Consider the following 27,283-nt stretch of genomic DNA (forward strand, 5'->3'; position numbering starts at 1 on the left):
GGACATCCAGAAAAAGTGCATTAAAAAGATTGGAACAGTTGCAATGGGGGGTGCAATGGAGGGGCATGTGGCGGGAAGCAACAGGGGTGGGGGAGAAAATATAACTAAAGCAAAGCTAGGTGGGGGAGGAGGGGCAAAGCAGAACATGAGGGAGACGCGCACACTTCAACGGGGCGAGCCAGCACACTAGTGAGGGAGAGCAGAACATGTAGGAGGGAGCACTGCGGGGCAGGTGAAGGGGTGGCGGGGGTTAGTGGGAGGCAAGCAGCACAGGAGGGAATGGTAACAGAAGTGTATATACAATGCATGTGTAACAAAAAATGTGCCATTCAATGCATTTTTTTAAATGTAGAATAATCCTCAAACTGCAATGCAAGCACTTCATAGAAGGCGGAAGAATATATGTGATGAGACAGTATAAAGTCCACTTTATACATATTTTAAACTTTTTGTAGGAAAAGACCTGCCAGACAACGAAACTACCTGGAGCCAGCCAAATATAACAAGCACCGGCCCAGTTAACAGCTCTCGCCTTTTGGACCCACTGGCTTTGTCATTGTCTGCTGATGCTGCACAGCACCGGCTAAAAAAAGATGGGGTTACGCGGCCAAAGTTGCCAGTGGCGTCACTCTGCAGGGGCAATTTTACAGGTTTTTTTAATTGGCTGATCTAAGAGGGCGAAGGACATTTAGATCGGTTAATTAAAAATACATAAAGAACTCATAAATGCGTGAAAGCACTTTTGATGTAGCAGAGGCCTGGCAGCAATTGGCAGCTGCCGGGCCCTTCAGAAAAAGTGCCTGCAACAATTGAAATACTTTTGAGGGGTGCAGGAGCAAGGGTGAAACAGACGGTGGGAAGCAAATGGTACTGGTAGAGATGAAATAAAAACAAAGCCATGTTGGAGGTGGGGGGGGGGGGCAGAGCAGCACACAAGGGAGAGCAACATGGTAGCACGCGCAGGGGCGGTGGGTGTTTGTGGGACGGAAGCAGTGCAGGACGGAGAGAGCTCATGGAGTGGAGTGAAAACGAAAAAGGTAGTTCTGTAAATGTGAGCAGTGGAAGAATACAAGCTATCCAATCAAAAGGATGGTAAAGAGGATATGTTCCAAGGAAGGGACAAGCAAAATACAGAGGAGGCAACCCATCAAATAAGTATAAGGGAGTGACAATGGAGCAAACCAATGGGAGGGCTCTAAGCCCAGTAAGCATTCTATAGGTCCACAATAGGTCTTTTGCAACCAGGCAGATTGCAGTGTCTTGTAGGCAAGACCTAAAGGTTGCATGGCCCAAAACCCTGGACCTAATTTAGAGCAGTTTGGAGGTGTAGGCAGACCTTGCAAGGTTTGACTCATCAGTGCGCTCGGCGCAAGTCAACTCTCCTTCCCTTAGATTATCACACAGCCTTTTCATGAACCTGTCTAGCTGCCATCCACAACGAGAGGGATCAACCAATTTAATAAATACGAGGGAATAACTACTTGTCGAGATGACGTAAATGCCCAAACACTATTACTTTCTGACACAGTTTGTTACACAGAGCTTCTAGTCCATTTTGCTACGCCTGCCGCCATCCAGCACCAGCTTAAGAAGGAGCGTTTATGTTCCAGGCATTGGATTTGTGAGGTGAACGAGTGCAGCATCTGCTCTTACAAGAGTTATCTGAGCCTCTTCAGTACCTGCATGCCCCTATGGTTCATTATCAGAATTTACAGTACTGGATAACACACGTGTACCGATTGCAAATGGACACATCTGAGGAGTGAAGCGATCTCAAGAACACAGCCAGTTGGTGCCTGCTAGGTATGGGTACAAGGAGGGACATGGGGCCACAGCTCTGCAACCAGAAAAAGCCTTCAAGCATGTGTTCTGCATGTCCGGCATTCATGAGGACCCCTCCCATGCTAGAGAAGCATGACACCGCAGGTTTGTGCACACTTCAGATTGGTCTCTCTTCCTCGGGTAGACACATGTTTAAAGCTGGTCTTCGACTAGCTCTTAGCACTGGAAGCTGTAGCTCTGCTGACCCTACCTTTCAGAGAGTCATAGTTATGACATCAAGAGTACTATTACATGGTGACCTGCTGGTAAGCAAAACCATCTGCAAACTACGAAGGACACTACCCTGAAAGGCACAATCGCTGGACTGTCCCACACTGTCCTCCTTCAGGGCCTGTGCCTCCGTAAGGCGAGGACGGAGGCAGTCATTGTGCCAAGTCCTTTCTCAGTACACGTTGAGTGCTCCAAAAGGCTAAAAATCCTCCTACTCGCAACGCTGAAGGTTCTTGCACGGTTCCTTCCTTGCAGTGGCTACAAGCACCGTACAAACTTCTGCATAAAGAGTTGACATGGATGGGCTGAGTCCAAGTAACCATCACGGAGGTCCACCACCAATTCGGCACAGGCTGATGGACTGTTGGAAGGCAAAGTTTTAGTAAACTTGAGTCACCGCGGCTCCAGACCGAAGAGCCCATCCTGATAGCGGAGGTTCTTCAATCGAGCGCTGGTGATTCAGGAGGAGGTTAACTCTTCTGGTGGTTGATGTTCGGACATAGATCAGATTATCACACTTTGCAGTCAGGCTAGAAAGAGAGGCCATAACCTGCTCTCCTTAACGCCCTGACATCCCCGACCTTTACGTCATTTTGTCCCTCCATGAGTGGACAAAGGATCCAGCTCCCAGCCACATTTCTGGGCATTGATGGCTTCTTGACACTAGTGCTTGGGGAACTCTGAACAGGTAACAAAGTGCATAAGATGAAGTCAAAATGTTTTCACAAGGAAATCATTCTCTCAGTTGAAGGCAGGGTGTACTTTTCAACGACTCTCTGACTCAAACATGTAACAGCTACATCACAGGGTGCGATGCCTTCTAGGGCGTAATGCCCTCATCAAAGGGTGGCATCACGCAGGTATTACCGGATGAGGCCTTCTCAACTCTAAAAGCTCAAGTGCCGACCTTCCTATACATCATTGTGGCATGAAAGGAGCCACAGATGTTGAGGAACCTCGAAGGGCGTGACTCCTTGACAACCCGAGGTTTGTCTTCAATGAGCTGTGCTGCAGATCAGAGTGCCTTCTCCATGGAAGGTCATCGGGCACCTATGAGATGAGCGCTCCTCGAAAGACTCCGCACAATGAGCAGGCGATAGAAAAGTGCCCGGTCTCAAGGTAAACGCCCTGAGTGGGGCAAAGACACGCTCAAACCTGATGACTGTGTGGTCAAGACAATCGCGTCCTGGTCAAACCATCGAACAGGAATAATATTCCTTATTGATGGTGTCTCTGACACTCCGTGTCAGCGTGCTCCTTGAAGGAAACTTCACAGGCGGAGCAGGGAAATGTGGCTGAAGCCTGCAAACAATCCTTGGCATGGCCACTCTCCCTCCCTCCCTTCACCGGGGATCTGATGGTGGGGATTCCCGCCTTTTCTCTTGCTGGTCCCTTGATCAGCCAGGACGTCTCACCCAAAGTGAAGGCCTTCGGTCTGAATGTCTGTTAAGCATCGGCGCTACCGCCATCATGATCTGATGCAGATGGTCCACATGCGGGCCGTGCATATTTACAGACGGCCAACTTCCTGGAGCAGACCCTACAAAGTTACGAGTGCATCCCAAAGCAGAGACCCCTCGTAGAAACCTAAAAGGCAAAACTAAACAAAAAAACTGCAAGACATCGGCCAAACTATCTCAACTGCGACTTTGAGGTCGTGATGCGTCAAGTGAGATACATTTAATTTATAAGAAAAAAAAATAGAAGGAGGTCCATGAGAAAGCTACAAAAACAGAACAAAAAATATCCCAATTGTCCTGGAAGTCGTCACCATTGAACCGAACACAAGCCTCTGGTATCCATGTATACTCCAGAAACAAGGGCGCTCTATGCTGGAGGTCGGCGGTGAGACCCTAAACACCCTGGAAGTCCCCCCTCCCCCTTCATAACACAACAGAGGCGCCCAGAGACGAAAGGTCTCCACTACGAGGAAGACATTGCAGCTTTTTCATGGAGGACAATGTGCTTATATCACCCCAGAACCTTTCTTAAACAAATCTGAACACATATGGCTGAACCTGGACATGGGGTTTGGTGTAACTATGTGACGGTGTAGTTTGAGAATTTTAACATGAGGAGGCCGCTTGAGGAGGTTCAAGGGGAGATATTTTGAATACATATGGGGACATCCACCTCTAGTTTAGATTCTGGGCTAAAGACCGGTTAAGCCGTGTGGCCAGCCTCATGTGATCAAAATAAATACAAAGTACATCTCTATATACATAAGCTAACGGGCTCAGGGTCAGTTCTCTTCACTCATTGGTCATTCATAATTTGCGACCACCCGCCACAGTAAATAGTATGGGAAGGGGTCAGCCCATTTCTTTTATTCTGGAATTGACTTTCAATAAAAATGTTTTAAAAAAATGGTAACCATTGCACCTGCTTGCCCAAGCAGACATATTTGCATTCCAAAAGTTTTTGGGACAGGTGTGTGGCCAACAGCTGTTGTGCGCGACTGCCCTCAGGATTATGTCTGAGGCCAGGATGGCTCCTCCCCAAGTGTTGTGATGTCATTCAGTTTGGGCACCGTGAAGAGAGGCATGGGATATAGTTTCTGATGTCTCTAATGGCTGAACAATCTTCCTTCTTTTTGGTCACAGAATGTTGGCAGGTATGCAAAAGGGTAAACACATGACTTCTCGTCTAGTATGGCTTGACATGGGCGCCCACGAGGCACCAGCCACCACACAACTCCAACCAGCACAAGGTGACGCACAAACACTACGCACAATACTTACTGTCCGGTTTAACCGTCACCAGGATGGGTTTGGACCGGATGTCCGGTTGCCTCTGCCAGTTGTCTGCCGTGGACAGTACCCAGGGGGTCACGGTGCAGTAATGGCTGCCGAAGTCCTGCTCCTCGCAGCCGTACACCCTCAGCCGGAACTCCATGGGGCTCACCCGCTCCACGCCCACATCACTGCTGCCGTTCCGGGGGGCCTGCGTCACCACAGCGCGACGGTCCAGAGAGGCCAGGAAAACAGGGGCTTTTTCCAGGGTAGAGGCGCGGACGGCAAACCAGGAGACGTCGAAGGACATGTCATCTAGAGTGAAGGGAAGGTGGGAAACGGACAAATACATATATGAGACATGAGCTCTGCACCCCAAAACAAAGAAACTCCTATGAACATCAACTTGAGCACAATGTCTGGATCACCATTCCAACAAGAGTACCCTGCCAAGGCCACCACCCCATTAATACACCCTAAGAACCCCCCCCCCCCCCCCCCCCCAATATATAACTCCACAGCTACCCGCCATGGTGTAAAAGAGCACACAGATCCATGCTGGACCACATGACCCAACATCTTGTATCAATGCACAGCACGCCATTACTCCGCATCCCTTCAAGGAACCACACTAGTCAACACATCACTTCTACACACTACACTACAGACCCAACCACACCACAGCAAGCGCACACCATCACTGCAACACAGCTCTCCGAGCACTACCACACAGTGCCACGTCACTCCACCACACACCACACTCCATCCCGCCACAGCAAGCGCACACCATCACTGCAGCACAACTCACTGAGCCCCACCTGAGAGTCCCACGTCACTACACCACATCCCACACTTCATCCCGCCACAGCAAGCGCACACCATCACTACAGCTCAACTCACTGAGTCCCACCAGACAGTCCCACGTCACTACACCACATCCCACACTTCATACCGCCACAGCAAGCGCACACCATCACTGCAGCACAACTCACTGAGCCCCACCCGAGAGTCCCACGTCACTATACCACATCCCACACTTCATCCCACCACAGCAAGCGCACACCATCACTACAGCACATCTCTCCGAGCCCCATCACACAGTGTAAAGTCACTCCACCACCACAGGCCACACTTCATCCCACCACGTCAAACTGAAACCCTGCTCGATGTCCCACGCCCCACCACACTCTGCGACAACTTAGCAAGCCAACTAAATCCTTTCCCCACGAATGCGCACATCACAACAGGTCACAAACATGCCACCACCCATCTCACTACAGCGTAAATCACCTTGCATCTCCCATATCATGGACCCGAAGCTCACCTCCAGCACATTTCACTCTTTTCTGCTTCCCCCTCGCTCCTTTGCACGCACCTCGTCCTCACTTTGTCCCTTTCTCTGCTTCCTGTCTCCTCATTCTTCTCTTTTTCACTGCTCTCTCGTTCTTCTTACTGTTTTATTCTTCTCCACTCGTCTCACAAATCTTTTACAACCCTCATCTCTCCCTTACCTCTTTTGCTCCTTTTTACTTCCCTATGTTCTCTTTTCTCTTCTTGTCACTTTGCTCCATCCCTCTCTGTACTTTATCCTTGGCCCCTGTTCTGTCTATTCTTTTTTCCTCATGAACTCTTCGAAACCTGCCTCCTTTCTTCACTTGTCCTTTCCTTTCTCTTCTATTGCCCTCTTTTTTTCTTTCCTATCTCGCCTCTTCTCCCTTCCTCGTCCCCGTATCCTCCCCTCTTCCACCCTTCAGCAGTCACATCTCACCAACCACCACATCACACTCCTCCCTTCCTGTAGTCTCTTTTTTTTCCCGCTCCTCTCGTTCAGCAGACTCCCCTTTGACCTCACTTCAACACACAACTTAACACACCAAACCACAGCACATGTTACCAAAAACAGACCTGCAGCTGACCAACCCGCAGCGACATCACATCACAACTTCATTTTACATCACATGACAGGAACCAACTCCACACCCCATCCTATCACACCAGGTACCCCTCACCACCGCCCTAGACTAGACATCCCACTGCACCACAACAGACCCCACCTCAACAACTCTCCGCAATGCCTATCGCTGTACACACCGCACTGCCTGGGAAACTACATCACACTACAATGAACCCTATGCACAACACCCCTATCACTAAACCTCTCCCCACTACACTACTGCTTCCCATAAAGCCAACGTCACACTACCGCACAAGTGGCAACACAACACTCCTAACGTTCACCACCCGCCAACATCAGCAACACCCGTCTCAGACCATAGAGTCGATCGACCTCCCTTCACGAGAGCTTCCACTGGAAAACGTATAGTTTCTTATCTGTCGGTGTAGTTTTGCAGATTAAAGACATTCTGGATTCACTATGCTGTGCATTATTCCGCCATCTAGTGGTTGGGTCCGGAATTGTAGTATTTCTTCCCTTTTTTTTTTTTTCTTTCGTGGCCCATGTGGGCGTCGACATACCACCATTTGGTGTCCTTCGTGACGTCGACGCGCTTCCTCCGGAAGCTCCCACCTTTGGTCGCCATCTTTGGATTCTTTTTTTTTTTTTGCTAGTTCTTATCATTTAGTCCTTGTTAAGTCTTTCACCTTCTGCCCCCCTTTATCCTCCTGTCTCATCTTTCTGGTGAAGGATGGTGCGCTCGCTAGTGAATCCAGAAAGTCTTCAAGCTCCAAAACTACACCGACAGGTAAGAAACTATACGTTTTGCAGAGTGAATCTTTCTGGATTCACTATGCTGTGCATCGACTTTGTAGCGGTTTGTCCTTATTGTGGTGGTTGGGAGGAAGATGAGCATTGGTTACTGAAAGCGTGTTGCAAGACCTTCTGTCCCACTTGCGCTTCTTTGTTCATTTGGATATCCACACAGTAGTGTTTAGTGAACGTATGCACCGAAGACCATGTAGCCGCTTGGCAAATGTCTTGAATTGGTGCGTTGGCTAGAAACGCAATTGTTGCTCCTTTCTTCCTTGTTGAGTGAGCTTGAGCTGCTCCCTGCAATGGCTGAGCTGCCTGTTTGTGGCAGAGTTGTATTGTTTGCGCAATCCATCGTGCAATGGTATTTTTGGTAACTGGTCGTCCCAAAAAACTGCTGGCGAAGGATACAAAAAATTGCTTTGTTTTTCTGCACTCTTTTGTCCTTTCCATATAGTGCATCATGGCCCACTGGCGTCCAGTGTGTGTAACGCCCTTTCTGTGCTCGTGGAAGGTTTTTGGAAAAAGCTTGAGATTTGAACTGTCTGATTGATGTGGAACTTAGACACCACCTTTGGCATGAAATGCGGGTCTGTTCTCATGACAATTCTATCACTGTGTATTTGCAGGTAGGGTTCTTGGAGTGTTAGCGCTTGCAATTCACTCACTCTTCGCAGTGATGTGATAGTTACTAGGAAGGCTGTCTTTAGGGTGAGCACATGCAGTGTAGCTTTGTGCATAGGCTCAAATGGTGCCTTCATCAGTTGTGTTAGCACTACATTGAGGTTCCATGCTGGTGCTGGCATTCTGCCTGGAGGTGTGATCCTTTTTGCACCTTCTAGGAATCTTTTTACCACCTGTGATGTGAAGAAACTTTTCACTGTTTCTCCTCTTGTGTAAGCCACAATTGCCGCTAAGTGGACCCTTAGGGATGTGTAGTCTAGTTTATTCTGCAGTAGATGCGTCAAGTATGTTAGTACTGTTGATTCCTTAGTAATTTTTGTTTGCAGTTTCTCCCTAATGCACCATTCGGTGAATCTTTTCCACTTTGCTACGTAGCACTTTCTTGTGGTCGGTCTTCTTGCCTCTCTGAGTACCGCCATCGTGCTCGCCGGTAATTTGAGGTGTGCGAACTCTAGGTCCTCAGGAGCCAGGCAGCTAGGCTGAGGCTTTCTGGTTCCGGGTGTAGTACTCTTCCGTTTTGCATCGTTAGCAGGTCCTTCCTGACGGGGAACCTGTGTGCGGTCGTTTGTGACATCTCCATGATTTGTGAGAACCATGTTTGCCTGGCCCACTGGGGTGCTATCAGGATGAGCGTCATGCTGCTGAACCTGCACTTGTTCAGCACCCTGTGTAGTAGCGGTATTGGTGGAAAAGCGTAGGCAAATGTCCCTGACCAGCTTATCCATAGCGCATTCCCCAGGGACTGTTTGCACGGTACTCTGGATGCGAACTTTTGGCATTTTGCATTTTGGTGTGTTGCAAAGATGTCTATTGGTGGAGTCCCCATTTGTGGAATACTTTCTGGATTTCTTGTTGGTTGATCTCCCATTCGTGGGATGCGGACGTCTGTCTGCTGAGCCAGTCTGCTTCCACATTGTCATTCCCTGGTAGATGTATTGCGAACAGGTCTATTTTTCTGGGGATTGCCCATCTCCATATTTCCTGCGCTAGCCGGGAGAGTGTCACCGAATGTGTCCCTCCTTGCTTGTTGATGTAGAACATGGTAGTTGTATTGTCTGTTTGTATCAGTACTCTGTGCCCGTACAGCAGTTTCTGAAAGGCCTTTAAGGCTAGGAACACTGTCTTGAGTTCTAGGTAGTTGATGTGCTTTACTGCATCTTGAAGTCCCCACAACCCCCTTACATTGAGATTGTTTGTGTGCGCTCCCCACCCCTTCTGGGAGGCGTCTGTTGTAATGGTTACAGTTGGAGTTGGTTGTGTGAATGGTCTCCCCTGTGCTAAGTTCTTCTGGTTCCACCACGCCATTTCTCGCTGTACTGCCTGCGTGACAACCACTAGATCCTCCCAACTCCCTGTTGCTTGTGACCATTGCTGCTGGATCCATTCTTGGAATGGTCTCATGTGTAGGCGAATATTCGGTACCAAATGTATGCCTGATGCCATCATCCCTATCAGTTTGCTCACCGTCCTCACTGTCAGAGCTTGCCCCTTGCGGTAAAGACGCGTCTCCTTGCATATAGCCAGAGTCCTCATTGCACATGGAATCACCGTGCTCTGTATGGTGTTGATCTCTGCTCCTCAGAACCTCTTCAGTTGTTCTGGTTCTATTGACGTTTTCTCCCAATGGATCGAAAACCCCAGTTGGTCCAGCGTCTGTATCACTATCTCTATGTGCCTCTTGCACCTGCGGTACGAGCTTGCTTTTACCAGCCAGTCGTCGAGGTATGCATGTATCCCCTTCCTCCTTAAGTGTGCTGCTACTGCTGCCAGACATTTTGTGAAGACTCCTGGTGCTGATTTTAGTCCGAAAGCTAGCACTGTGAACTGGTAGTGAGTTTTGCCGATTATAAACCTGAGGAGGTGTTTGTGTTTGCTGTTGATGGGGATGTGCAAGTAGGCGTCCTTTGAGTCTACAGTTGCCATGTACTCTCCTTTTTGTAGTTGAGGTATGACCTCTTGGAGCGAGGTCATCTTGAACCTTTGAGTCTTTATGAACCCCTTTAGGAATCTGAGGTCTAGAAATGGACGTAATGGTCTGTCTACCTTTGGTATGAGGAAGTAGGTTGAGTATACCCCGTTGTTCCGTTGTTTTTGTGGCACAATTTCTATGGCTCTTTTCGTTAGCAATTCTCTTGCTTCCTCCCTTAAGTGTGTCAGCTCTTTTGTTGTGCGCACTCTGACCTTTGGCCTTCTGTTTTGCGGTGGCCTTTCCAGGTCTATACAGTACCCATATTGTATGAGGTTCAATATCCATTTGTCTGATGTTATTTTCCTCCACTGCTGGAGGAAGTGTCTTAATCTGCCTCCTACCGGTGAGGTGTGTTGGAGGAGCTGTTGAAGATTTTGATTTTTTGCTGATTTTTGTCCCGTCTCCCTCTGCACTTCCCCTCCAGGAGTGCGTTGTTTCTGCTGGAGAGTCACTTTCCTGCGGGAGGCTGACTTCCCCTCTGGCCATTACCTCTTCCTCGGCCGCGCCCTCAAAAGGATTGTCCTCGGGGCTGGTACTGCCAGTTCTGCTGATGCTGTCCCTGCTGCTGTCCCTGGTTACCCCCTTGATTACTTTGCTGGGTGGTTCGGTGTGTTGCCCCAGGCTGATGATTTCCTCTTCCTTTTGGTCTTCTGGAAGGTGTTCCTCTTCTCATACCTCGGAACTGCAGCGCCCCCATAGACCTAGCTGTTTCGTTATCTTTTTTCAGCTGGTTCAATTTTTCGTCTACTGGTGCTCCGAACAGTTGTTCCCCGTTGAAGGGTGTGTTGAGGATGTTGTTTTGGACCTCATTCTTGAAACCTGAAATCCTTAGCCAGGCATGCCTCCTTGCTGTGATCCCCAGCATCATCCGCCTGCTAGATGTCTCTGCTGCGTCTAGAGCTGACTTTAAACATGTATTAGCCATGTTCTTCCCCTCTTCTACCAGGTGGCTTGCCCTTCTCTGGTATTGTTCTGGTACGTGCTTGAGGAGTTCTCCCACTTCTTCCCAGTGCTGGTATGTGTGTCTGTTGATGAGTGCATTGGAGTTGGCGATCCACCATTGTGTAGCTGCACTCCTTTCCATCTTCCTACCTATCATGTCCATCCTCTTGCTTTCTTTGTCTGGTGGTGGGCCTAAGTTTGTGGGTATATTTGCTCTTTTACGAGCCATGGAGGTAATGATGGAGTCGGCTGGTACTGACCCTCTGATGAACATGGGATCCTTCGAAGAATGGTTATATTTTTTCTCTGCTCGTGGAGTCACTGCTCTACATATGGCAGGCTCTTTGAATGCCTCCTTCCCCTGGTCCTGAACACTTGGGAGCATGGGCAGGAACTGGCTTTTAGTCTGGGATGGCAACAAGGTCTCCAAGAGGAAGCAGGACTGGGGTTTCTCTTCCTCTAACTGCACTCCATACGTGTCAGCAGCCCTTTTGGTGACTTGATTGTAGATCCCTATGTCGTCCGGTGGCGAAGGCCTCGACGGATATGATTCTACGCCCTCTTCTGGTGATTCGGCATCGAGATCTTCCCACGGCAAGTCGTGAGCCTCCGAAGAAGTTGACTCTCGGTAAGTCTCATTTTCTTCCCCTTCGCCTGTCCCGTAGTACAGGTCTTCTTCCTGTTCCTTTCCAGGTTCAGGTGTGTTCGGTGCTTGAAAGTCCTTGACGCCCCCTTCTGTTTCGGGCGTAGTCTTCGACGGTATGCTGTAGAATTTTAGCTTTTCGTCAGTCTTTCTTGCGTTGCAAGATGTTAGCCATTTCGGCCTCAATACGCTTTTTTTTCTTTTCCATCTCTGCCGCATGATCAGCTTCGGGGGCCTCGACCTTCCTCTTCGCGGTTGTCGACGTCGAAGTCAAAAACTGTCTCGGGCCTTCGCCTTTCGATGTCAAGACCTCTTTTTCGTGGCTGCTCTTCGGCGCCTTTCCCTTGTCTTGGGATTTCGCCGTCTGGGGGTCCTTCTCAGAGGATCCAACGGTCTGCTTGTCCCTGGATGCAGTAGTCGACGTTGAGTTCTTCGACGGCCCTGTTCCTTTTGAGGACTTTGGCTCACTTTTGCGAGTATCAGTGAAGTGTTTAGGGTTCGACGACTCTTACCTCCTTGACGTTTTCTTTTCGACCTAGACAACCACGACGTCTTCTGGTTCTTCTGCTACGTTGTCTTCCTCTCCGCTGGAGAGTCCCAAATCTCGGAGCAATGGGGGCGTCCCCTGCCCCAGCATGTTGTAGTTTGCTCTTCTCTGTCTCTCCCTTACTCGGAGAGTCTTCGGGGTGAAAGCTGCACAGGCGTTGCAGTCCTCGCTTTGATGGTCGAGCGGCAAGCAGAGATTGCAAACCGGGTGTTGGTCCTTTTGCGCGTACTTGTGGTGGCAGTTTGCGCAGAATTTGAACGGAGTCTTGTCCATCACCGTGCCCAGGAAGACCCCTGTATGCGCATTCTCCTTCGAAAAACATCGAATTCTTCAATGTTCTCTGAACTGTTGTCGAGCTTCTTCTTTACTTGATCTCCGGTGTCTTCCCCGGTGATATATTCCAATATTATTCTCTCTTTCGTCGATTCTTCTCTCCAAAGTTCTTGGAGCTCCTTCCTCTTGATCCAGACCCAATGGCGGAAAAAAGAATCTGAAGATGGCGACCAAAGGTGGGAGCTTCCGGAGGAAGCACGTCAACGTCACGAAGGACACCAAATGGTGGTATGTCGACGCCCACCTGGGCCACGAAAAAAATAAAAAAGAGAGAAGAAATACTACAGTTCCGGACCCAACCACTAGATGGCGGAATAATGCACAGCATAGTGAATCCAGAAAGATTCACGCTGCAAAACTGACAGACAGACCTACCTCTTCCACATCAAGTGCCAGGAGGCCAGTGATGTGAAAATGTCATGCTATACAAAAACATATAACCTAAAAGCACATGCACACCCAAAAAACACCAAGACCATGTCATCACTGCTATGCCAGTGCCTCACCCAAACGAGTACCCTCATGTTCCGAGATGCCGTGTAATTTGCCCTTTCTTCCACACAGTTTAGTCAGCCCGACGCATAATCTGGTTCCCCATTGACACAATTCCAGTCATCCTTCCCCAAGGCTCAGTTCTCAGCAGCTGCGGAGGATCACATAAGGGGTGGGAGACTGAAGCAGAGACTAGGGGTGCTTCGTGATGTGCACAGCAGTGTGGAGGGCGAAGCTTCCGTTGCATCGGACCTGTGGACATTGGGCCCTCGGTGCCACCTGTGCCAAGGTTCGTTGTGGCATTAAGGGACAGATACAGCCATGCACACAGGTGGAGAGGTGGGTGCGAGGCACTGGAAAGAACCTGGACCCAGGCCAGGTGGCGACTAGCCAGGTGTCATAGCGGGTGCGTGCATCAGGGAAGTACCTGTACCTAGGCCAGGTGGTGGTGTGCAACAGGGCAGTATCTGTACCCAGGCCAGGTGGCGACCTGCCAGGTGTGTAGAACAGGACAGCACCTGTACCCAGGCCAGGTGGTGACCTGCCAGGGGACATGGCAGGTGCGTGCAACAGGGCAGTACCTGTACCAAGGCCAGGTGGCTTGGCAGTTGCGTGGAGCAGTACAGTACCTGTGGCCAGGTGGGGAAACGGTTCTGTGGAACAGGACAGTACCTGAACCCAGCCAGGTGGTGACCAACCAGGGGCGAGGTGGGTGTCTGCAACAGGCCAGTATGTGGACCAGGGCTAAGTGGTAACCAGCTAGGTGACATGGCGGGTGCGTGAAACAGAACAGTACCTGTACCCAAGCCAATTGGCAAGGCGGGTGCATGGAACAGGGCAGTACCTGTACCCAGGCCAGGTAGGTGCTTGGAACAGGTCAGTATCTATACCCAGGATAGGTGGCGACCAGCTAGGTGAAGTGGTGGGGGCATTGAACAGGCCAGTACCTGTGGCTAGGTGACGTGGCAGGTGTGTGGAACAGGACAGCACCTGTACCCAAGCCAGGTGGTGAGGAGGGTGCCTGTTGGCGAGGTATGTGCGTGGAACCGAGCAGTACCTGTACCCAGGCCTGGTGACAAGGCAGGTGCGTGGAACAGGACAGCACCTGTGGCCGGGCGAGGTGAGGCGGGTGCGTGTAACAGGACAGTACATGTGGCCAGGTGGCATGGTGATTGCATGGAACAGGACAGTATCTGTACCCAAGCCAGGTGGTGAGGCCGGTGCCTGTTGGTGAGGCGGGTGCATGGAACACGACAGTGCCTGTACTCAACCAGGTGACATGGGGGTGTGTGGAATAGGACAGCACCTGTGGGCAGGCCAGATGGAGAGGCGGGTGTGTGGAACAGGACAGTGCCTGTACCCAGGTGAGAGTGTGGAACAGGACAGTACCTGTGGCCAGGCCAGGTGGAGAGGCGGGTGCGAGCAACAGGACAGTACCTGTACCCAGGCCAGGTGGCGAGACAGGTGCGTGGAACAGGACAGTACCTGTACCCAGGCCAGGTGGCGAGACTGGTGCGTGGAATAGGACAGTACCTGTACCCAGGCCAGGTGGAGAGGCAGGTTGAAGAGGACAGTATCTTGGGCCAGGTGGCGCAGCGGGTGCGCGGAAGAGGACAGTACCTGCCCTAGTTCAGGTGGCGTGGCGGGTGCGTGGAAGAGGACAGTACCTGCCCTAGTTCAGGTGGCGTGGCGGGTGCGTGGAAGAGGACAGTACCTGTACCCAGGCCAGGACAGGTGGAGAGGCAGGTTGAAGAGGACAGTATCTTGGGCCAGGTGGCGCAGCGGGTGCGCGGAAGAGGACAGTACCTGCCCTAGTTCAGGTGGCGCGGCGGGTGCGCGGAAGAGGACAGCACCTGTACCCAGGTCAGGTGGCGCGGCGGGTGCGTGGAACAGGACAGTACCTGTCCTAGGTCAGGTGGCGCAGCGAGTGTGTGGAACAGGACAGAACGTGTACCCAGGTCAGTTGGAGAGGCGGGTGCGTGGAAGAGGACAGTACCTGTCCTTGGTCCGGTGGCGCAGCGGGTGTGTGGAACAGGACAGCACCTGTGGCTAGGCCAGGTGGAGAGGCAGGTGCGTGGAACAGGACAGTACCTGTACCCAGGCCAGGTGGAGAGGCAGGTTGAAGAGGACAGTATCTGGGGCCAGGTGGCGCGGTGGGTGCGCGGAAGAGCACAGCACCTGTAACCAGGTCAGGTGGCGTGGCGGGTGTGTGGAACAGGACTGTACCTGTCCTAGGTCCGGTGGCGCAGCGGGTGTGTGGAACAGGACTGTACCTGTCCTAGGTCCGGTGGCGCAGCGGGTGTGTGGAACAGGACAGTACCTGTCCTAGGTCAGGTGGCGCAGCGGGTGTGTGGAACAGGACAGAACCTGTACCCAGGTCAGGTGGCGCGGCGGGTGCGTGGCAGAGGACAGTACCTGGCTCCAGCGCCGGCCCCTGGATGCGGATGACGCAGTGCAGCTCCACCCTCTCGCCCTGGTACACAGATGGACGGTCCGAATGCACAGAGACGTTGAACACGGGACCTGGGGAGACAGGAGGAAGAGGAGTGAGGCCGAGGGCATCTTTGAAAACTTTACTTATTGTTTTACAGAACGACAGAACAGCACAAGGCGAATACAGTGATAGGGTTGATCATGGCAACCAGCAGTGGCTCGGTTCTCACACTGCCATGAAAGCACACAGTTCAACGCACAGTAACACTCTTGGTCAAACATACTACATACAATCTGGTAGCACAGGAGTCACAGTGTAGTGTGTGTCCCCAGCACGCACTACTCGCAGGTTTCTGCTACTGGAGCGCCAACGTCTAAACAAACCCAGTCTATTGCTAAAGCGAAGCAAATGTGTGCGCAGAGGCCACCAAATATGTCTGCACCTGGAGGGCGGAGGAATCAGGTTTAACATAACTAATAGTTTCTTACCTGTCGGTGTAGTTTTGCAGCTTGAAGATCTTTCTGGATTCACTATGCTGTGCATTATTCCGCGATCTTGTGGTTGGGTCCGGATTCGTAGTCTTTTCTTTGTTTTTTTTTTTTTTTTTGTAGCCCAGGTGGGCGGCGACGACCCACCATTTGGTGCACCTCTCGTGACGTCGTCGTGCTTCCTGCGGAAGTCCCACCTTTGGGGCGCCATCTTCGGGTTCTTTTTTTTTTTTGTTTTTTAAACCCTAGGCGATTGATTATTCCTTCATGTCCATTTTTCTGTACGTTTTCATTCCTTCTGATCTTTTCCATTTTACCCCCTCTTCCTCCAGCCTCATCTTCCTGGCGGAGGTGGGTGGGTTCGCTAGTGAATCCAGAAAAATCTTCAAGCTGCAAAACTACACCGACAGGTAAGAAACTATTCGTTTTGCAGCGTGAATCTTTCTGGATTCACTATGCTGTGCATAGACTTTGTAGCGGTTTTCCTAAATTTGTGGCGGCTGGGTGGTAGATGAGCGTTGGTCGTTGAAAATGTGTTGAAGCACCCTCTGTCCAACCTGTGCTTCCTTGTTCATCTGAATGTCCACGCAGTAGTGTTTCGTGAATGTGTGCACAGATGCCCAAGTTGCCGCGAGACATATGTCCTGGATGGGCGTGTTCGCCAGGAAGGCCACGGTGGCCCCCTTCTTCCTTGTGGAGTGTGCCTGGGGCCCCTCAGCTAGCTCCTGTCCAGCCTGTTTGTGGCAGAATTGAATAGTGAGGGCAATCCACCTTGCGATGGTGCCCTTAGTCACTGGCCTACCCATGAAGCTAGTAGCAAAGGACACAAACAGCTGCTTTGATTTCCTGAGTTCCTTGGCTCTTTCAATGTAGTGCATCACCGCTCTTCTAGCGTCGAGGGTGTGCAGAGCCTTTTCTGCGTTTGAAGTCGGGTTTTGGAAGAAACTTGGTATCTGAATACTCTGATTCATGTGGAACGCCGACACCACCTTGGGCATGAAGTGTGGGTCTGTCCTCAGGACTACCCTGTCCTTGTGAATCTGAATGTAGGGTTCCTGTAGTGTTAGTGCTTGAAGCTCGCTCACCCTGCGTAGTGAGGTTATGGCCACTAGAAAGGCCGTTTTCATCGTTAACATTTGCAGTGTGGCCTTGTGAATGGGTTCAAACGGTGCCTTCATGAGCTCCGTCAGAACAACGTTCAGATTCCATGCCGGCGGCGGCAACCTTTTCGGAGGGGCCATTCTTTTGGCTCCTTCCATGAATCTCTTCACCACCTGCGAAGTGAAGAAACTTCCACCTTTCTCACCTCTGGTGTAGGCAACGATCGCCGCTAGGTGTACCCTTAGGGAGCTCGAGCAGAGGTTACTCTTTAGAAGGTGTGTGAGGTACCTCAGTACTGTTGAGTCTCTTGTCATTCTGTTTTGCAGGCCCTTCTTCCTGCACCACACAGTAAATCTCTGCCATTTTGCGCTGTAGCATTTTCGTGTAGTTGGTTTCCTTGCCTCCCGTAGCACCCGCATAGTGCTAGGAGGCAATCTAAGGTGCGCGAACTCTAGGTCTTCAGGAGCCATGCCGCCAGGTTGAGGGTCTCTGGCTCTGGATGCAGGACCTCTCCGTTTTGCATGGAGAGCAGGTCCCTTCTCCTCTCGAACCTGTATGGATTGCCTTGTGCCATTTCTTGAATTTGTGAGAACCATGTCTGCCTTGCCCACTGCGGAGCCACTAGGATCAGAGTCATGTTGCTGGTTCTGCACTTGTTGAGCACTCTGTGCAACAGGGGTATCGGTGGAAAGGCGTAGGCAAATGTCCTCGACCAGCTTATCCATAGGGCATTTCCCTGGGATTGCTGATCTGGTTGCCTGGACGCAAAGCTTTGGCATTTTGCATTTTGGCGTGTTGCAAATAGGTCTATTGTGTGAGTTCCCCATCTCCGGAAAAGCTTCTCCGTTTCCTGGCCATTGAGCTCCCACTCGTGCGATGCCGAGGTCTGCCTGCTTAGCCAGTCTGCCTCCACATTGTCCTTCCCCGGTAGGTGAATTGCCAGTAGATCTATCCTGAGAGGTATGGCCCATCTCCAAATCTCCTGTGCCAGAGAGGAGAGAGGGAACGACTGTGTCCCCCCCTGCTTGTTGATGTAGAACATTGCCGTGGTGTTGTCTGTTTGAACCAACACCCTCTGGTTGTACAGGTGCCTCTGGAATGCTTTCAGGGCTAGCAGGATAGTTTTCAACTCGAGGTAATTGATATGGCGAACCGCATCTGCTGGAGCCCACAGACCCCTCACTCTGAGGTTGTCCATGTGCGCTCCCCATCCCTTTTGCGATGCGTCCGTGGTAATGGTCATTGTTGGGTTTGGTGGTGTCAGGCTTCTCCCTGCTGTCATGTTGTCTCTGTTCCACCAAGTCATCTCCTCCTGCACTGCGTGCGTAACAACCACTAGATCCTCCCAACTTCCGTTTGCTTGTAACCATTGCTGTTGTAGCCATTCTTGGAATGGTCTCATGTGCAGGCGTACATTTGGCACCAGCTGGATACACGACGCCATCATCCCAATCATCTTGCTCACCGCCCTCACTGTCAGAGCTCGCCCCTTCTGGTAGAGCTGCGTCTCCTTCAGTAGAGCATCTGTCCTCCTGTCGCTGGGCACTACTGTACTGTTGAGGGAGTTGATCTTTGCCCCCAGGAAAATCTTTACCTGTTCCGGTTCCAGCGATGACTTCCCCCAGTGAATCGAGAACCCCAGGTTCGTCAGAGTGTCTGTTACGTGTTTTGCGTGCCTCTCGCACTTCTCGCGTGAGTCTGCCTTGACCAGCCAGTCGTCTAAGTAGGGGTAGACATGGATCCCCTGCCATCGTAGGTGGGCCGCGACCGCCGACAGGCATTTTGTAAAAACCCTTGGCGCCGATTTTAATCCGAAGGCCAGGGTTGTGAACTGGTAGTGTTCCTGGTCGATGTTGAACCTTAGAAGGCCCTTGTGTCTTCTGTATATTGGGATGTGCAGGTAGGCATCCTTGAGGTCCACGGTGACCATGAAGTCCCCGTCTCTTATTTGGGGCAGTACCTCCTGCAGCGAAGTCATTTTGAACTTCTGCGTTCTGATGAACTTGTTTAGGTAACGCAGGTCCAGGATGGGTCTGAGGTTTCCGTCTACTTTCGGGACCACAAAGTAGTTTGAGTACACCCCTTTGTTGCGTTCTCTGAACGGCACTGCCTCTATGGCTCTTTTTTCTAGAAGTTTCCGTGTTTCCTCTCTGAGAAGGGCCAGTTCTTGATCCGATCTCTGCCTTCCCCTTGGTCTTCTGTTTGGAGGTCTTTTCTCCAAATCTACGCAGTATCCGTACTGCATGACGTTCAGTATCCACTTGTCTGTGGTTATACGCCGCCACTCCTGAAGGTAGAACCTCAGTCTTCCGCCTACTGGTGTTGTATGCTCGTAGGCCTTTGATTCTTCTCTCCCCCCTGATGTTACTGTACTGCGCCTCACCCTTGGGGGCCTGTCGAGGGTAGGCGTCCTCTTGCGTGCTGAGTCACTTTGATGAGGGCTGGTCACCCCCTCTCCTCCTCTGGCCACGTCCGTTCCCTCTCCCGCGAAAGGACTGGCCCCGAGGTTGGTACTGCCAGTTTTGCTTCTGTTGGCCTTGTTGTCCGTGACTATCACCCTGCTGGAACATCTGGTGCGACGCCCCCTGCTGGCTTCCTCCCCGACCGTAGGGTCTCCTCGAGGGATTTCCTCGCCTCATTCCCCTCAGCTGTAGGGCCCCCATGGACCTCGCCGTTTCGTTTTCTTTTTTCAGCTGGGTGAGTTTCTCGTCTACTGTTGCTCCGAACAGTGTCTCTCCGTTGAAGGGGGTGCTAAGGATGTTGTTCTGCACCTCCGGTTTGAATCCCGAGATTCTTAGCCATGCATGTCTCCTCTCGGTGACCCCTATGGCCATTAGTCTTGCCGAAGTCTCTGCCCCGTCCAACGCCGTCTTTATACAAGAGTTGGCGATGTTTTTACCTTCGTCCACCAGGTGCGAGGCTCTCTGGCGGTACTCTTCGGGGAGGTGCTTTACTAGCTCCCCAATCTCGTCCCAGTGTTGGTACTGGTGCCTATTGAGAAGTGCATTTGAATTCGCCATGGGCCAGTGCATTGCGGCGTTCCTCTCGACCTTTCTTCCTGTGAGGTCTATCCTCCTGCTTTCTTTATCAGGTGGTGGGCCCGAAGTTGCTGGTACGTTGGCCCTTCTACTGGCCGTGGAAGCTATGATGGAGTCGGCGGTGACGCTACCCTTGATGTAAGGGGGGTCCAGGGAAGAGTGCTTATACTTCTTCTCAGTCCTGGGCGTGATTGAACGGCAGGTCGCTGGTTCCTTGAAGGCTTCTCTCCCCTGATTCATCACACTTTGTAGCATGGGGAGGAATTGGCTCCTCGTCTGGATGGGGAGCAGGGTCTCGAGGAGGAAATCGGCTTTCGGCCTCTCTTCGTCGAGTTTGACGCCGAAGGCCGTCGCTGCGCTCCTGACCACCATATTGTACACCCCGATGTCGTCGGGTGGCGAAGGCCTCGAAGGGTACGTGTCCACGGGCTCCTCCGGGTTTTCGGTGTCGAGATCCTGCCATTCGATGTTGTGGCTGGTAGATGGCGCCGAGCTGTAGAACGACTGCTGGTCTTCTTCCTCGGCTTCGCCTTCATAATAGGTCTCGTCTTCCTCTTCGAGATCTCTCGTCAGCCCCTCGGTGTCGAATTCGTCCTCGACTTCGACGACGTCCGTCAGTGGAGCCGTTGGAATCTTGAATTCCTTCATCTTGGCGTCGAACTCCTTCTTCCTTTGAAGGATGTTCTCCATTTCGGCCTCGAGCCGCCTCTTCTTTTTCTCCATCTCGGAGATGCTTTCGGCGTCGACCGCGGGTCTTTTCGACGGAACCTGCGTCGACCGTTCTTTCTGCGTCGAGCGTCCCGTTTCATGGGTTGTCTTCGACGATCCTTGCCTTTCGGCGTCTTTCGGCACCAGGGAGTCCTTTTCGAAGGATCCGCTCGGCCTCTTGTCCATGGTTCACCCCTTGGTCATCGAAGATTTCGGCGCCGGGGCTCCCTTCGTGGACTTTGACTCTGATTTTCTCGAGTCACCCTCGTGTTTGAGGTTTTTTCTGTTTTGATCTCGACGATTCTCTTACCTCGTCTTCATTTTTCTTGTCGGTCTCTAAGACCGTGAAGTTTTCGGCTGCCTCGGCGACGTTGTTCTCATCGTCCGTGGAGAGGCCCAGATCGTAGAGCGACGGGGCCTTACCCTTGCCATCCATGCTGGCGTTGGCTCTTCTCTGCCGATCTCTCACCCGGAGCGTCTTCGGCGCGAAGGCTGAGCAGGCGTTGCAGTCCTTACTCTGGTGTTCGACCGGTAGGCAGAGGTTGCAGACCGGATGCTGGTCCTTCTGCGCGAACTTGTGGTGGCAGTTAGGGCAGAACTTGAATGGCGTCTTGTCCATTGCGCTCAGGGCCTCTGAGTGCGCATTCTCCAAGGGCGTCGAAGAAAAAGGCGCAAAACTTCCTTTCTTCGCGCTCCTGATGTAATCTCTTCCTTTCCTGTGATATCTTCGTAGTAGTTATCGACGAAACTCGCTTTTCTTTCTTCTTCCTTCGATTGTAATTCTGGAGCTTCCCGATGACGATCCAGACCCAACGGCGGAAAAAAGAATCTGAAGATGGCGCCCCAAAGGTGGGACTTCCGCAGAAAGCACGACGATGTCACGAGAGGTGCACCAAATGGTGGGTCGTCGCCGCCCACCTGGGCTACAAAAAAAAAAAAGAAGAGACTACGAATCCGGATCCAACCACAAGATCGCGGAATAATGCACAGCATAGTGAATCCAGAAAGATTCACGCTGCAAAAGTTGATTTCTCTTTTTAACTTTATTGATTTTCAAAATCGGATGACGATCAGGTTATCGTACAACGGTCTCACTCGTGATCCAACCCCTTCCGAAACATGACGGGGCTCCCAGGTATATATCGGATGCGGAAAGACAAGCGGCAACACAAGAGGGGGCAGGATGACCACAGGGGGGGTGGAGAGTGGGGGGGGGGGGGGCAACACACTGCATTAAAGAAAAAACACTTCAATCAGGTGTGAACCAAGATCCCTGCAAACAATCCATGCTTCGTGGAATCACCTCAATAAACCCCCACTCGCCCCCCACGTCAAGAACACCATTCTGCATTCATCGTAAAAATGAGCTGCATTATTCGCACTAATTCTGTGTTTATTGTGGACAAAAATATTCATCTCATGCACGGAGTGCTCGCCTATAGCAAAGGGAATGTTTCTGCTTCAATTTTAAAATCTGTGAATAGAATTCGAAGAAAGACCCAGCACAGGTGGTCTCAGACCCTCCAGATCAGCTCACCTGGCCGCTGAGCCTTCCCTGGCGCCGGATCAAATATGAGAGTTTGCAGACTCCACAATAAATGGCTGTTGGGGTGAATTTAGGGGTTCTGGGACAGCCTGGGAAGACTGGACCGATACACGCACATCCCAGAGAGCTTACGTTAAATCAATCCGGTCTGCTCACCAAGGATTTCCCACTGAGATGGGCACTCTTAGGTGGACATGCAAAGCTGCGCCCTGGGGCTGCGTAACAAACACCATCCGATTTTATACAAGCCACCCAAGAACAGCCCGAAACCACCCAAGAGAGTGACACAAATGGTCACTCGGGAAGGACTCCAAGCAGTGCTTGAAATGGAACAATAGAAGTGCAGGCACTCTGTAGCAGCGTACCTGCTTGTTTCTGAGAAGTGTCGGTACTCACCAATTAAAAGTATAGCACTTCTCTTGAGAAGTGCAGGTACTCTCCCTCTTAAAATAAAAAAGTGCCAGTACTCAGTACCGGACAGTACCGGCCCATTTAAAGCACTAACTAAGAGTGACCTAAGAATACGGCTGCCCGCCGAACAAAAGTGAATTACAAAAAGCCACTCAAAAATACCTTGTGTGACTACCTAAGAAAGACTTCAGGAATCTGTCACGAATGACTCTTCAGGCTACTCGCAATTAATCACACAGGCCACAAAAGAGTGGCACACAGGGCCAGCCAGGATTGATTCACATATGACAACTTATGAAATAACACAGAAATACCCAAGCATGCTACACACAAGGTTACCTGAGCATTACTCACACAGGGCCACCAAACAATGGTTCACACTGGGCTCCCAAACCATGGCTCCTACTGGGCTGCCAGACAATGGCTCCCAGTGGGCTAGCAAGCAATTGCACTAATTTCGCAACCAAACAATGTGTCCCAATGAGCCAACAAGCAATGGTGACAATTGGGCTACTAAACAGTGTCTCCAAAGAAGTCCTCAAACAATGGCTCACATTGGGGTGACAAACAATGGCTTCCCTTGGGCTACCAAACAGTTGCACCCATTGGACAACCAAACTATGGCTCCAACTGGGCTGCCAAACAATGGCTCCAACTGGGCTACCAAACAATGGCTCCAACTGGGCTACCAAACAATGGCACCCATTGGGAAGCCAAACAATGTGTCCCAGTGAGCCACCAAGCAATGGTAACAATTGGGCTACCAAACAGTGGCTCCAAAGAAGCCATCGAACAATGGTTCACACTGGGCTAACAAGCAACGCCACCCACTGGGCTGTTAAACAATTGATCCTACTTGGCTCCGAACCAATGGCACCATTTGGGCTATCAAACAATGGCGTTCATTGAGCTACTAAGCAGTGCCACCCATTGGGCTACAAAGCAATGTGAACCATTGAGTCCCCGACAAACAATGGTATTGGGCTACCAAACAGTTGCTCCCAATATGCCACAAAAGAATAATTTCTGCAGAAGTACCCAAGCATTATACAGACAGGGTCACGGCTCACATACGGCCACCAAACATCGGCACACGATTCACCAGCAGATAAGGGCTCACACACTACGGAGGCACCCAAGAATGGCTCAGACAAGGCCATTTAAAAGGTTTCCGGTGGTTATAATACCTAAATCCACAAAACCGCCAGTACCCCCGCCATGTATTACCCAATGCATTCCACATCAAGCCCCTGAGACCGGGAACCTGCCGATCGTGCCTGGCGTGTGGCAAAATGACTGGCTCTGGCCAGTCTCACCGCAGCTAACAAACGCACGATATGCAGGCACAGAGGATGAAAGACATCAGGCTGCCGCACGGGTCTCAGGCTGTCGCACGGGTCTCAGGCTGCCGCACGGGTCTCAGGCTGCCGCACAGGGCTCAGGCTGCCGCACAGGGCTCAGGCTGCCGCACAGGGCTCAAACATCCGACACCAAAATCAGTCACATCTCACCCTATTGTGAGAATGTGCCTAACGTCAAACAATGCTTCATGTGAAAGGAAACGTGGACTTGGTGTAGATTTTAAAAGCTTTGCCTTAGCTTAACTGTAACAGCAGCAGCCATTTTTCTTGCTCACTGCTAAACCAGAATGCCAAGTTCTTCCGTAAGCCTTGCACTCACGTCGGCGAGAACTTATCGAATCGCTTGCTCAGCTCTGGGAGTTTACATATTTATCTCAGTTTGAAGGTCGATTGTGGATTAGTCAACGGTTTTAGTTTCTGCACCTGCATAACTCGGTTTCCTCTTCGTCACGTGCTCTCTATTGCAGTCCTCTGTATGAAAACATACATTTGTATTCTGTGCTTGTGTGTTTTAAATTTTATTCTCATGTGAGCCTGAGAAATCTACAGCTCTGTTATTCACAGTTTTCTTTTTATTATTAAACAATTTGTGACTTCAATTTGGCCTGAATGCATATTTCTTTGTTAAGTTGCCAGTTGTGTTTTTAAAGTGTTCTTCACTTTGTGCTTAAAGCTTCTGTTCAAATGACTTATGTGCATCAGAATTAAAGTGATCTGAGGCCCAAGGAGATGTGCGCAGGGTCACTCTATGTTAGAACCTGGGGCCAGAAACCAAGTCATCTGGTGTGACGTATGCCACTAGTCCACTTTGTCTTACGTCGCACAATATGTTATGTTTATGTTGCAGTGACTCTTTGTGAAGTTACGGGAAGGGTCTGCAACAATGTAGCACCCTCTGTTCACACAGCCAATTATAGAGACCTACAGGAAGGACAATTAGAGGTCATGGGTGGGGTCTGCCACAATGTAGCACCCTCTGTCCACACAGCCAATGAGAGACCTATAGGAAGGACAATTAGAGGTCATGGGTGGGGTCTGCCACAATGTAGCACCCTCTGTCCACACAGCCAATCCCAGACCTACAGAAAGGACATTTAGAAGTCACGGGCGGGGTCTGCCACAATGTAGCACACTCTGTCCACACATTCAATTACAGAGACCTACAGGAAGAACATTTAGAGGACACGGGCGGGGTCTGCCACAATGTAGCACCCTCTGTCCACACAGCCAATTAGAGACCTACAGGAAGGACATTTAGAGGTCACGGGAGGGGTCGGACACAATGTAGCCCCCTCTGTCCACACAGCCAATTACAGAGACCTACAGGAAGGACATTTAGAGGTCACGGGCGGGGTCGGGCACAATGTAGCAACCTCTGTCCACACAGGCAATTACAGAGACCTACAGGAAGCACATTTAGAGGTCACGGACTGGGTCTTCCACAATGTAGCACCCTCTGTCCACACATTCAATTACAGAGACCTACAGGAAGAACATTTAGAGGACACGGGCGGGGTCTGCCACAATGTAGCACCCTCTGTCCACACAGCCAATTACAGAGACCTACAGGAAGAACATTTAGAGGTCACGGACTGGGTCTGCCACAATGTAGCACCCTCTGTCCACACAGCCAATTACAGAGACCTACAGGAAGGACATTTAGAGGTCACGGGTGGGGTCGGGCACAATGTAGCACCCTTTTTCCACACAGCCAATGAGAGACCTACATTTAGAGGTTATAGGCAGGGTCAGCCACACTGTAGCACCCTCTGTCAACACAGCCAATCAGAGACCTACAGGAAGTACATTTAGAGGTTATAGGCAGGGTCAGCCACAATGTAGTACCCTCTGTCCACACAGCCAATTACAGAGACCTACATGAAGGACATTCTGAGGTCGTGGGTGACGTCTGACACAAAGTAGCACCCTCTGACTGCACTATCAATTAGAGAGACCCACAGACCGCTCACGGAATGAGAGGATCCAGCCAGATCCTGGATCCAGCAGGCATTATTGAGCCTGATTCATGATCAGAGATCTGAGTCGATCCCGTTAAGATCTTGTGAACTGACCCCAGTGTGATTTGTCAACACCGGTACGCATTAAGCAGCACCTGCATGTTGTCTGCTTTCCATTCGGGGCAGCAGCCACAGGTGGTGTTCTTGTTTACACTTCCAACTGGGAACAACAGAAAGGACTCCTTTCAAGGGCCATCAGCCCTCTCTTTGTTGGAGTCTCATCAGGGGTTTGGCTGTGCGGAAAATAACACAGATGTGCCAGTGCCATGGAGGGAAACAAAGGCGCTCAGGTTATTTTCACTTCACAAGTGCTTAAGAAAAACTATGATCTAGAGGCAGTTTTAAAAAAACCTCTATGTAGGTCATGTAAGACTGTCAGATGTATCCGTACGAGTAACTACACTAATAATGATTTAAGTAGCACTTGCTGATAAAAAAAAAATTCTAATGTAAATTCTTTTATAGCTCTACTCATCCCAATGTAAGGTGTCTGAGAACTTTACATGACACCTACATATGCACAAACAATGAAATCATAAAAGTAAATCAATGTACAATAAATATTATGGAAGGCAATGAAGGTTACAAGGTTTATGATTCACATATAATCCATACTGGTAAGAATTGTATGTGAGGAGGGCTTGGTCTGGAGATAAACAAAGTCAGGATTTAAAACTTAATGCGCTAACTGAAGGTGGTCTGTATTAAAAACTTGACTACTACCCAAAGGAATCCTTTCAAGCAATTTTAGAATATTGATCGATTGAGAAAAAAGAGACAATAAAAACGTAAAACAATGCCTTGAAATTTACATGCAGTCCTTTGTTGCTGATTCATAGCCTCAATGTGCAATATTAGGATTGTAACTGAAGAAAGGTTTCTGTGAGAAAAGCACTAAATCACTGACCTATCTAAAAAAATATTACAAATCCGTTATCCTCATGTTACACATTGTGCTTTGCAGCACAACATTAACCCTCTATGCTACTTTATGAGTCAAAGCTGTGACACAACAAAATACAGGTCTCTCCAGTAAATGCATTAACCACCAGAATTATCTTACTGTTATTTCTGTTC

At 50.5% G+C, this 27,283-nt stretch overlaps 1 protein-coding gene across 2 annotated transcripts in view; it reads right to left on the reverse strand.

The window, feature by feature from the left end:
* The window catches only part of PTGFRN (prostaglandin F2 receptor inhibitor), a 484,819-nt gene that overhangs the window by 12,652 nt on the left and 444,884 nt on the right, over positions 1-27,283 (reverse strand). For both annotated transcript variants that reach the window (XR_014967615.1, XM_085620984.1), the window contains exons 7-8: positions 15,517-15,624; positions 4,794-5,099 (exon numbers count right to left, since the gene is read on the reverse strand). Coding sequence is in view for 1 of the 2 variants with exons in the window: in XM_085620984.1 (XP_085477110.1) it covers positions 4,794-5,099; positions 15,517-15,624 (414 nt within the window). In the remaining variant the exon portion in view is untranslated. The remainder of the gene's footprint in view (positions 1-4,793; positions 5,100-15,516; positions 15,625-27,283) is intronic.

This window comes from Triturus cristatus, chromosome 8 (assembly GCF_964204655.1).
Source record: "Triturus cristatus chromosome 8, aTriCri1.1, whole genome shotgun sequence".
Classification (NCBI taxonomy): domain Eukaryota; kingdom Metazoa; phylum Chordata; class Amphibia; order Caudata; family Salamandridae; genus Triturus; species Triturus cristatus.